Below are 11,941 nucleotides of genomic sequence, written 5' to 3' on the forward strand. Positions count from 1 at the left end.
CCTGAGGGTTTTGGATTATTATTTGGAATGAACTGTTTTAGAATAATGATGTTTTGGTTATGATTGTAAGTAACACAGATATCCCAGGGAAGATATGGAAACGTGAACATTGCGTGTTGGTAAATGACATAGGATGAAACATAACATGGCTATCGGTTTTATAATTCCTGTGAAATCTTGAAATAGTAAACCATGTATTTTGTCTAGGAAGGACTTACTCGATTTTTTGGATCTGCTAACGAAAAATGAGTCAGGTGCAAGTCCAGGTTTTGTGGGAAGCAACGCGATTGTGGAAATCCCCAGTCGTCCCCGAGTCACTTGGTAATCGAGTCGTCGATCCCTGGGCGGATCGTTTGATTTTGACCTATGGGAAGTCCCCAGTCGCCCCTTGTCGTGTCATGACTGGTAACTGGGTTGTCTGGTATCAGAGTCGTCTATTCCTGAGCGGATCGTTTAATTCTACCGTCCTGACGTCTGGGTCGAAATCTGAGATCGAGGATCGAAAGTTAACATTGTAACCGAAATATCAATCTCCTACTGTGGTCGCCAATTGTTTGAGGGTGAAAACGGCTTCAGCTGATTTTGGTAATTTCTGGTGTGTGGGTGAGAAATGAGTTTTAACCCTAAACAATGTACTGCAAGGGAGTACTTTAGATTCGAGAGATCAATCTGTACAAATACGTCATAAACCAAGAAATGGTCACTCCAGACTTGCTTCGGTCACAAAGTGAAGTAGAAGGGTTGGTTTTGGGAAGGGAAGCCAAGAGAGTGTTGAGACCAGAATAGTTGATTCTGGAAGAGTAGTTGTTTTACGACTTGTATCAGAAAGTGGGAAGCTAACAGATGAAAAGCTAGCAAATATTTTCTGAGTGTTGTATGCTCCTGACCTGAACTTGTTGTTCGGTGGAAATAGGTAAGACCTATTTATACAAGTCGAAGTGAAACGTACTTTGGTCTCATTAAGAAATGGAAAACGGATGAGTAAATGGGAGGAGGTGGTAACCGGTAACGCCTGGAATTGATGTTCCATAAAAGAAAGTGTTTCACCATTACCCCTTGTATTTACTAACCGCCTCATCCTTATGACACTGTATTATAGCGGGCGTAGTGTACGCCGCACGCTGTAAACCGCCAAACCAATACCCCATGAGCATCCCCCGGTTCGTGACATGTGTTGATGTCTCGATTGTTTTCATGGAAAACATGTACCATGTTGTTTTTGTCTGGCAAGTTGAGCTTGGGAGACTTGCCGGCTCGGTGGTGACCTTCGACGGTCGAGATTTTGCATCTTAAGAGGAAAGGTAACCGTTGATTATTGCAACCTTTCGTTTGGTATCCGGTATCATGAATGCATGCTCGGTATGGCTTTAATATGGCCTGGTTTAGGTGCGGCCAAAAGTTATGGTTTTGGCTTGGTTTAGGCACGACCAAACTAGGGCCAAAAGTTGCCATGCGTTAGCTGGTAACCTTGGATGGCTAAGAATTGCATCTAAGGTGCAAGGTTGGTCGTTGATCGTCGCACGCCTTCTCTTTGTTAGCCGCATAGGGAAGGCCGACATGGTATGGTGCGGGAAGGTGGTTGGCACGCCATTGGCACATGTGGCATGGAATGCCTTGGCGTGGCCAAAACTAGGGTTTTGGGCCAAAGGTTACCATGCGTTGGTTGGAGACCTTGGAGTCTAAGATTTGACTCTAAGGTGTAAGGGTGGTCGTTGAACGTCGCACGCCTTCGTTTTGGTAGCCCCAAAGGGAAGGCCGGCATGGTATGGTGCGGCAAGGTGGTTGGCATGCCATTAGCACATGTGGCATGGCATGCCTTGGAGCGGTTTGGCGTGGACAAAACTAGGGTTTTGGGCCAAAGGTTACCATATGTTGGTTTCCGACCTTGGACGGATAAGATTTGCATCTAAGGTGGAAGGGTGGCCGTTGATCGTCTCAGGCCTTCGTTTTGGTAGCCGCATAGGGAAGGTCGGCATGGTATGGTGCGGCAAGGTGGTTGGAATTCCATTGGCACATGTGGCATGGCATGCCTTGCCGTGGCCAAAACTAGGTTTTTGGGCAAAAGGTTACCATGTGTTGGTTGGCGACCTCAGACGGATAAGATTTACATCTAAGGTGGAATGGTGGCCGTTGATCGTCGCACGACTTCGTTTTGGTAGCCGCATAGGGAAGGCCGGCATGGTATGGCGCGGCGAGGTGGTTCGCATGCCATTGGCATGGTTTGGCGTGGCCAAAACTAGGGTTTTGGGCCAAGGGTTACCATGCGTTGGTTGGCGAACTTGGACGGCTAAGATTTGCGTCTAAGGTGGAAGGGTGGCCGTTGATCGTCGCACGCCTTCGTTTTGGTAGCCCCAAAGGGAAGGCCGGCATGGTATGGTGCGGCAAGGTGGTTGGCAAGCCATTGGCACATGTGGCATGGCATGCCTTGGCGCGGTTTGGCGTGGACAAAATTAGGGTTTTGGGCCAAAGGTTACCATACGTTGGTTGGCGACCTTGGACGGATAAGATTTGCATCTAAGGTGGAAGGGTGGCCGTTGATCGTCCCAGGCCTTCGTTTTGGTAGCCGCATAGGGAAGGCCGACATGGTATGGTGCGGCAAGGTGGTTGGAATTCCATTGGCACATGTGGCATGGCATGCCTTGCCGTGGTTTGGCGTAGCCAAAACTAGGGTTTTGGGCCAAAGGTTACCATGCGTTGGTTGGCGACCTTGGACGGCTAAGATTTGCATCTAGGGTGGAGGGGTGGTAGTTGATCGTCGCACGCCTTCGTTTTGGTAGCCGCATAGGGAAGGCCGGCATGGTATGGCGTGGATGGCATTGCATGCCGTTGGCACAGTGGTGCGGCTGACATGGTTGGCATGCCTTGGCGCGGTAGACGTGGCTGGCATGGCATGCCATTGGCATAGTGGTGCGGCTGGCATGGTTGGCATGCCTTGGCGGGGTAGACGTGGCTGGCATAGCATGCCATTGGCACAGTGGTGCGGCTGGCTTAGTTGGCATCCCTTGGCGCGGTAGACGTGGCTTGCATGGCATGCCATTGACACAGTGGTGCGGCTGGCATGGTTGGCATGCCTTTGCGCGGTAGACGTGGCTGGCATGGCTTGTCATTGGCACAGTGGTGCAGCTGACATGGTTGGCATGCTTTGGCGTGGTAGACGTGGCTGGCACGGCATTCCCTTGACAAAGTGGTGCGGCTGGAATGGTTGGCATGCCTTGGCGCGGTAGACGTGGCTGGCATGGCATGCCATTGACACAGTGGTGCGGATGGCATGGTTGGCATGCCTTGGCGTGATAGACGTGGCTGGCATGGCATGTCATTGGCACCGTGGTGCGGCTAACATGGTTGGCATGCCTTGGCGCGGTATACGTGGCTGGCATGGCGTTCCATTGGCATAGTGGTGCGGTTGACATGGTTGGCATGCCTTGGCGCGGTAGCATGAGAATTAGGGTTTGACATAGATGATGTCGTTCAATGTTAAAGGTTCTCTCGTGGAACATGACACATAAAAAAAAAGGTACCCTGGTAATTCTTACGTAGGCATGCTGATCGATTCAATAAATGTGTTAATGGTCATAGTGACGTCATGTCAGATGTGCGGTTTTACGATTTTAACCCTAAGCTAAAAACCACCATCAACAAAACTCAAAAGAAATTTTCGGTCGAAAACTTCTGTGGGTACGCGTATGGGTATGTGTACCTAAGGATACTGGTTTAACAGTTTGCAAACTTACAAACTCAGCAGAAATTTTCGGTTCGAAAACTTCTGCTGGTACGCGTACCCAACCTGTCTCCTTCACCAATACTGTATGCACATATATGCACACACTTGGTTTCCGGCACATGGATTTATACACTAATTTGCGAACACACTATATATGCTTATATCCATAGTTCTCAACTCTACATTTCAATCGTTGAAACATTCTTCTATAATGCTATAACAGTCGTTATTCACAACTATCGTCATCAAATCTATTTTCAAGATTGAAACGTCATCATGACTTTCGTCACGGGTTAAGATGAAAATTGGTTAAATCGAAAGCTTACCAACACATATTTCGAGAAAAGGATAGGCGAGTAAACTCGGATCGAAATAGTAAATGTGTGTGTATGAAAACTATCATACTTATACGACTTTGTCTCAAGAATATGAGATAGAGAGGTAGACTTTTGAGTGATAGATAAGTTCAAGTCTCCACTTACCTTTTAGTCGGATGAAGTTCCACTGTTTCCTTGAGTAGTTCTTCGTCTTCGTAAGGTGATCGTCATGGAGTCTAGAGCTAAAGTACACTTAACCGTCCTAGTCCGAGACTTATCTATAAGTAGTCTAAAAATCAAGACATATAGTTTTGACAACTAAAATTGAAAAACATGCTTGAAATAGCAACGCATGCGAGTTCGACCGAGCAATGCTCTAACAGATAGAGCAGTAGCACTAGATTTTGGATCTTTCTACATTTTAGGCAAACTTTTGTGGTTAGACCCTGGATAACTTTGCTTGAAAACTCAATTACAGAGACGAATACCATTCCTGTTTGTACATTGATTTATAATGTTCCTATCCATATGTGGAACAAAGTTGGATTAAGTACAATTGCTAGTTTTGTTGGTAAGCCCCTGCTGATGGATGAATGTGCTCTCAAAAAGACTAGACTTACCTATGCTACAGTCTTGGTTGAAATCAATGTCGATTGCACTTATCCAAGCCACATTCCTCTATGGATTGATGGTACTTTCGTCATGAATCTTCCGGTGGAATATCAGTGGAGACCACCAAAGTGTAGTCTTCGCTTTTTCCTTTGGGCACTCCAACAGCAAATGTGATACTAAAGGGACAGAGAGTAGAGCTCACTGGACAACAAACAAAAAACAACATCTAGGAGGATTTGGAAGATATTATCAACTAAGGAAGTAACAATGGAGAGGGATAATGAACAAGGGTCGCTTTCGTTAATTGAGCAGTCCAATATGGTACCCGAAGTTGGATCTGAAATAAGGGAACAATAATTCCTAATGGCACAAAACCGATCATTAATGTGACTGAGTCAGAAGAACTAAAATAGATAATTGAAGAAGGTTTCGTTTCTACACCTTTGAATGACAGTCAGATCCTGCAAGGAGAAAAGAGTTTGGATGTTGTTGTTGATAACAGTGGAGATGAAGAAGAAGAGTTAATAGAACAAGAAAATTTTCTTGGTGAGCAGGTTTCTTATAAAAAAAAGAAAGGCACTGGCAAAAATAAGTGGAAAGTGCAATTACCTCATCTATCGATATCGCCATTCCCCAGGCTTTGAAATCCATAACAGGTTTCATGGATTCGAAGAAGAAGAAAAAGAAGAGGAGGTTGGAACTTACAAATTGTTTTTGGAATATCCAAAAGCTAGCACCGCAAAGCCGTCTTCGTGCAAGTCAATTATTGGAATCGGTATGAAATTGAACATCAAATCCAAAAGTAAAGGTATGCTCCCGAATGGTACTCTTGCAAGCTCAAAAAAGAAAAAGATTCCTAAAACTAAAGTTCCTAACAAAATCTCGGAAGATAAACTAATGGAGCACGGTTCTTTATGGGGCTTAGATTTTCCACCTCTAAAGACTAATCGTGAAGAAATGTTTAGAGATCTCGCAAAAAATCATGATGATTTAATTGTAAAAGATATTGACGAGTTTGCTCATTGTCAATAGGCAGTGGTCTTTATCGTTCCGCCAATAGGCAGTGGTCTTTTTTGTTGTTTCCAACTTTGCTTTAGTTAGCTGTATTTCTGTTTTGTTGTTTCTTTTGTGGGCAGTTCGCTCTTCAGTTGTATACGATTGCACACAGCTTGTGCCTTTTAATCTATCCTTTTGATCGATCAAAAAAAAAAAAAAACCCATGTGCTGTATTAAGTGATAATGGGCGCGCAATGATCAGATTTAAGTCTAGGTCTCGTGCTTTATGTAGTATATGGAAACAACTCCTCCCATTTATTATTAACTAACATATGATCAAGTGTACAACAAATAAAGTCTTCTTGAAAATTCGACCAGGTATAATGAGCACCGTATAGAGGAAGATCAATGAGATCACAATCGGAAAGGAAATTTGAGAATTCTGCCATACCTCTATTAGCATAAATGTTTCTGTTCTTTTCCTCCACAAAGCGAATTATATTGAAGTCTCCAGCTACACATCCCGGTATATCCCAGACTCTCAAAATACCAACAATCTCCCTCCACACTTTCTTTCTTTGTATTCTATTATTAGCTAGGTGCGCACACCCTCGTAACAAATCATTCAGTCACATCCCTACAAGATTTCAACATGCAAGAGAGTGTATACTAATCTTCTAAAGTATCTAATAATTCATAATCGTCTCCATACCACGTGATGCACATGCCTCCTAATGCCCCTCGAGATGGAACATAACCGAATTGGACTCCGTTCTTGTTCCACAATTCTCTACAAAAACTTTGCGAAATAACTTCTGTCGTCGTTTCTTGTAAAACTACCACATTGGGTTTGCTTCTCAATAATGCTTCATTAATGACAACCCTCTTATTTGCATTCCCTTCCCCCCCTAACGCTTTATTAATGACAACCCTTTTACTTGCTTGCATTCATTTATAACCTTTCCCACCCACTCTTCTACCTAATTTAGAACTTCTAGGTATAAGGTTACTCAAAAAGCATGTTAACATGTTTGTCTCCCACTCCACTTTTGTAGCGCTAGGATTGATTATTGTACTGATAGATGCCTCCGAGCAGTCCTCTTCCTGTGTAGTATTACCAATTACGGCTTCATCAATATCCCTGAGAAGTAGTCTTTCCCCTCTAGTCCCTCATCTAGTACTGCTTCATCTAGCTCTCTAATGCCTTGGTCCTTTTTCTCCTCCCTAACCAGCTTTCTTTGTTTAGTTTCCCCCAACTGACGATTGACAATTTCATTTATTTCCTTCTCTTTTTCACCTTATGCAATGCCAAAAAGTGCCATAACTGATTGAAAAACAAAAATAAATTGTTTTTTTTTTGCTAATCGGTCTTCCTCACTCTCTATAATACTAATCAATTGTTTCTTAATCCTTCCGGTGATTGTTCGAGAAAGAAGCATGGAAAGGATTTTCATGAAGATTAGGAACAAATACGAGGATGAGGTTTCCTTGTCTAATACCTCTAAAAATGTTAAGAAACATTACATGACCAGACGAACTCAAAGGAAAAATGCGTTTTCTCGATAAAAGACGATTCCATCCTGTCAAAAGATTTGGATAAATCTAGCTGCAAGGTCAAAAATCCTTTTATTAATTTATTTTTTTCCTAAGAAATCTCCATGGACATCGGAAGAGCTTGTAATAATATTGTCAGTAATTTTTCTATAACAAAATCGCTTTGTTAGAATTTTAGAGATAAGTTTATAGATATATTGCTCAAACTAATATAATCCATTAGAATTTGAGGTGTTGAGGTTTTAATAATAAGAGTTAAAATAATGTTTTATTGAATTTGGGTGGCATGCTAGATCTAAACATAGCCAACCACGCGGGCTTGCGTATCTATTTTTCCTATACGGTTAGGCCCAGCTTATTACTCCCTTGATATCTACTCGTCTCTTTTCATTTCTTTTGCTTTGCTTTTACTCTTTCAGAGCATCCACAGTGGGCGAGTATAACCAAATTTATGGGATGAGATCGTAACACAGTGGTACGGAGTAAAGATCAAATTTGGACCAAAGATTAAATTTCAGACCAAATATGGTCGCGACCAAATCCCAAATTCTATTATAGTCGGGCGTAAATTTAAAGTACGCTTGTTGCTGGGCGTAAATTTAAAGTACGCTTGTTAACGGGCGGAGATTTAAATTACGCCCGACGAAATTTTAATTAAATAATAAAAAAAAAGGAATGAGGCGGACTTTTAAAGTCCGCCTGTTAAAATTTGCAAAGAGAGGGGCGGACTTTTAAAGTCCGCCCGATGGAATTTTAGTGAGGCGGACTTTTAAAGTCCGCCTGTTAAAATTTATAAAGGATGGGGCGGACTTTTAAAGTCCGCCTGATGGAATTTCAATGGGGCGGACTTATAAAGTCCGCCTGATGAAATTTTGATCATGTACCGTTGCGTCACCCCACGGACTAAACCCAAATTTTGGTCTTTTTTTTGATCTTTGATCTTTGGTTTTGATCGCACGACTGCAGTTGCTCTCAGTCCACAACCCTAGCTAAATCCCCATTTTCTCATCACTGTTACTCAAAACCCTAATAGATTTCTGTTTCTCTCAAAAGATTATTATACAATCTACTTTGATGGATTACATCAAGACTCTCCCTGCTGAGATTACAGTAAACATTTTAAGTAGGTTACCAGCTGAATTGATTTTAGAGTGCAAATCAGTATCAAAATCATGGAATCGTCTTATTTCTCATCATCGATCGTTCAATCAGGTGTACTTGCACCATCTTTTTCATCCTTGTGCTGATTCTGGTAAGTTGAGTTTTCTTTCTTTGAATGAGATTGGAAGATTTCATTATTTTGAGTATAACGAATCAACAAAGTTTCAGAAAACTAGAAGGGTTAATATGAATTGTCCGTTTAGATTTGCTGGTTCTTGTAACGGGTTGATCTGTGTTGCTCAAGAATCATTTGTTTGTATCTGTAACCCTATCACAAGAGAATATGTTGTGCTTCCAGAATTCAATACAGGGTCTGATATCAATTTTGGATATGTTTCTTCAACCAATGAGTACAAAGTTGTAGGAGTAGGTAGTGATTCTAAGTCCGTAAAACTCTAGATTTACACACTAGGCAGTGGGAAAGGATGGAGAAACCTTGGAGATTTGAAGTCTCATGGCTTATTACTTTCTTATCGAGGGGTCTTTACCAATGGAGCTCTTTATTGGATTGACAGAGGATCAAAAGTTTTCATCATCTTCGAATTGGCTGAGGAGAAGTTTTGTGAAAATCTTAAGCTACCTCCTTCTGCCGCGAATGGTGGAATTGGGGTTTTGGATGGGATTTTGTATGTTGCTGTTGGTGTAGTTGTTGATGGAGTCGAGCGTTGTTTTGATATATGGGTATTGAAACAGAAGAGTGTCAATCACGAGGCTAGTGAGCAGCAAGGACTTCAGTCGTGGAGTAAAGAGTTTAGGATTGGGGATAAGGAATTATTAGCCGTTACGAAGAGTGGTGCTGTTTTAACTTGGCCTGATAAATATATCAACATCTATGACGCAAAAACTTCAACCCCGAGAAGGCTTGTTAAGTCTAAAAATCATCTTGATGGAGTATACCCTCACAGGAACACCTTAGTGTCGTTGAAGGAACTAGGAGAAGAAGATATAAAAGTAATGAAGTCAATTGAAATTGAGGAGACAAAAAGCAGTGAGCAGCCTTCCAAGCAACTACCTCAACATTTCCAACACAAAAAGTTCAACTTCAAAAAGGCTTGTGGAATTTAAGAAACGGGTTTGCCAAGTATTCTCTCGCAAAAACATCTTACTTGGAAGGAGACAGAAAGTCGTGATTAGCCTTACAAGAAACTATGGAAGAGCAAACTCTCAAATACATAATTGTGAACTGGTAATCTTTGTTGAGTTTTGGAAGTAATATTCATCTCCTTCTATAGAATTTTGAGTTTCCTAATGCTATTGGTACTCTCTATAGTCAGTTATGTAGTGTAAGTTACTTTTATTCCGTCTTTGTATATCAATCCATTTTCATAGTAGTGTTTTTTAATACTTTGTTCAGCTATATTGCTTTGTTGATTGTGCATTTTGTTAGCGATTCAACTTTAAACTTAAATCAGGGGAAGAGTGTGAATGGAAGAATCTTATTTTGTTTATACTAGGAAGTCGAATAAGTATATGCAGGAAAAATTAAGCAAAGAGAGAACTCTTGCTGTAGCAGGGAAAACTTGCTACTTAACATTATCTGGGAGAAAATTATTACAATAGTTTTTCATATTTGCGCCAGTGTTAGTGTTGAAAGTGGTAGTTTGGGCACTATTAATTTCTCTGTGATAATTAACATGATCTACATTTCGATTCTGTCAATCATGACCAACCTAGTTGGCTTGTACTCAAATAATGCTACTTTTCTTATCTCCATGGGAAGGATTAATCTGTGAAGTACCTTACAGACTGGGTGTAATTGGATCAGTCATTGCCAACATATCATCTCAGCATGTGCTTTCTTGGAGTGTATAGACGCGGAAATGTGCTTCACAGAAACTTTGGACCATTTTATTTGTTGTACTTTCGTGTCACTTTTGCAATATTTCAGGTGTATTATCGCAATTTTGAAGGTCTGGTTTATCAGTAAGAGGATTATTTTATTGCCAGTTTTGGCACTAAAGATAGAGAATCTGCAGTTTGCTGGCTATACAAAATCTGGTCAGTGTTTGTATTCTTTGGCACTGTTTGCATCTTATTTGATTTAATGGTTCTCAGTTCTTACCATTTAATGGCAATGTAATCTGCTTCTTTCAGGTGGTTTTCTTTTTGGGAGGACAGTAGCTTCGCTTGGGGCTATGATATTGGGGGCATCCATGGCTGCTCGTCAATCACCAATTCATATGGCAGGCAGCTCATTTAGTATGCTACCAAGTGTGGTTGGCAGTATCTCTCCTTGAAGATGCCATCGCTTCATCTACTCAGGTATTCACTTGGTGATTTCAATCTCCAATTTATTTTGTCCCTACAATTCTTTTCGTTTTCCATTACTCTACAATTTTCAAAATATGTATTGTTGGTTGTACCTGCAAATCTAATACATGCCTGTTGATAAGACTTCTTGGAATGTCATGTATCATTGTTGTTCTGTAAATGACAGGCTATGCTTGCAAGTTCCTACTCAGAAGGAGACTTCAGCAGAGTGAAAGAAATAACATTTCTAGTTTGAAGGTAATCCTAAAAAAACTCTCCTTGGACCCCCTTTTTATTTCCTCGCCACCCCGTTATTCAAGGTTCAATAGCAGTTCTGCGCTGCTGCGCTCATACTACGAAATTTCCTACAGCTATTTTGCTTATGTTATTTCTATGTCTCTCGGTTCTCCAATTTGACTGTATTACTAGCTTGTTTGGGTTTGTCTTGATGACATAACAAGTTCTTTTCAGACAGGCCTAGCTATGGGTCTTGCCTTAACTGTCGTACTGGGAGCATCTTTTGATAAAATTTCCTTGTTATTCACCAAGGATGCAGAAGTCCTAGTAATCACTCAACCTGGAATACTGGTGAGCACATATGCTGGCAGGTTTTACTTGGTATGTAAATGCTACACTCCTATTTTTTGTGTTTCCTCAGAGGCGCCTAGCTCCAAGGCTGATCGACATTCAGAATTGTGTATCATGCATATGTTATTCTCATGCTTCCTTTTCTCAAAATCTCCAGCAGCTAAAAGGTTGTTTTTTTTTTCTTTTCACAGAAAGGTGTTTGTGGCACCATTGTTCAAAAGGAGGATTTTCCTTTCTCGGAACAAGGCATTTGCCCTGATTTGGTTATGAATCCTCATGGATTTGGAAATGGAATGACTATGGGGAAAATGATCGAGCTTCTTGGTGTAACTGGGTTATCATGCGGTAGATTCCATTAGCATTGCAGACACAGTTGAATCTATAAATAAAACCCTAGTGGAGAAGGGCTTTAGCTACAACGGCAAAGGATTTTCTGTATTCAGGTATCACTGGGTCTCCTTACAAGCATATATATTCATGGGGTCAATATACTACCAGAAGCTAAAGCACATGGTTTTAAACAAGGAGCATGCTCTTGGTGCAGGACCTAAAATCATGCTCACAAAACAATCCACAGAAGGAAAAGTCGTGATGCAGGGTTACAAATAGGAGAGATGGAACGTGATTGCTTGATTGCATAAGGTGCTAGTATGCTGATTTATGAACGCTTAATGATCTCTGGTAATCCGTTTGAGGTTCAGGTTTGCCGTGCATGTGGTTTGTCAGGCTATTACAACCATAA

General features: G+C 41.5%; 1 protein-coding gene across 1 annotated transcript; it reads left to right on the top strand.

Moving 5' to 3' along the window:
- Positions 1-8,274: 8,274 nt before the first annotated feature.
- On the top strand, positions 8,275-9,426 carry LOC113304989 (putative F-box protein At1g32420). The gene is made up of 2 exons (XM_026554107.1): positions 8,275-8,731; positions 8,774-9,426. Exons 1-2 carry the CDS (start codon positions 8,275-8,277, stop codon positions 9,424-9,426), a joined length of 1,110 nt encoding a protein of 369 aa, XP_026409892.1.
- Positions 9,427-11,941: the final 2,515 nt, after the last annotated feature.

The sequence above is a fragment of the Papaver somniferum genome, chromosome 8 (assembly GCF_003573695.1).
Source record: "Papaver somniferum cultivar HN1 chromosome 8, ASM357369v1, whole genome shotgun sequence".
Taxonomy (NCBI): Eukaryota; Viridiplantae; Streptophyta; class Magnoliopsida; order Ranunculales; family Papaveraceae; genus Papaver; species Papaver somniferum.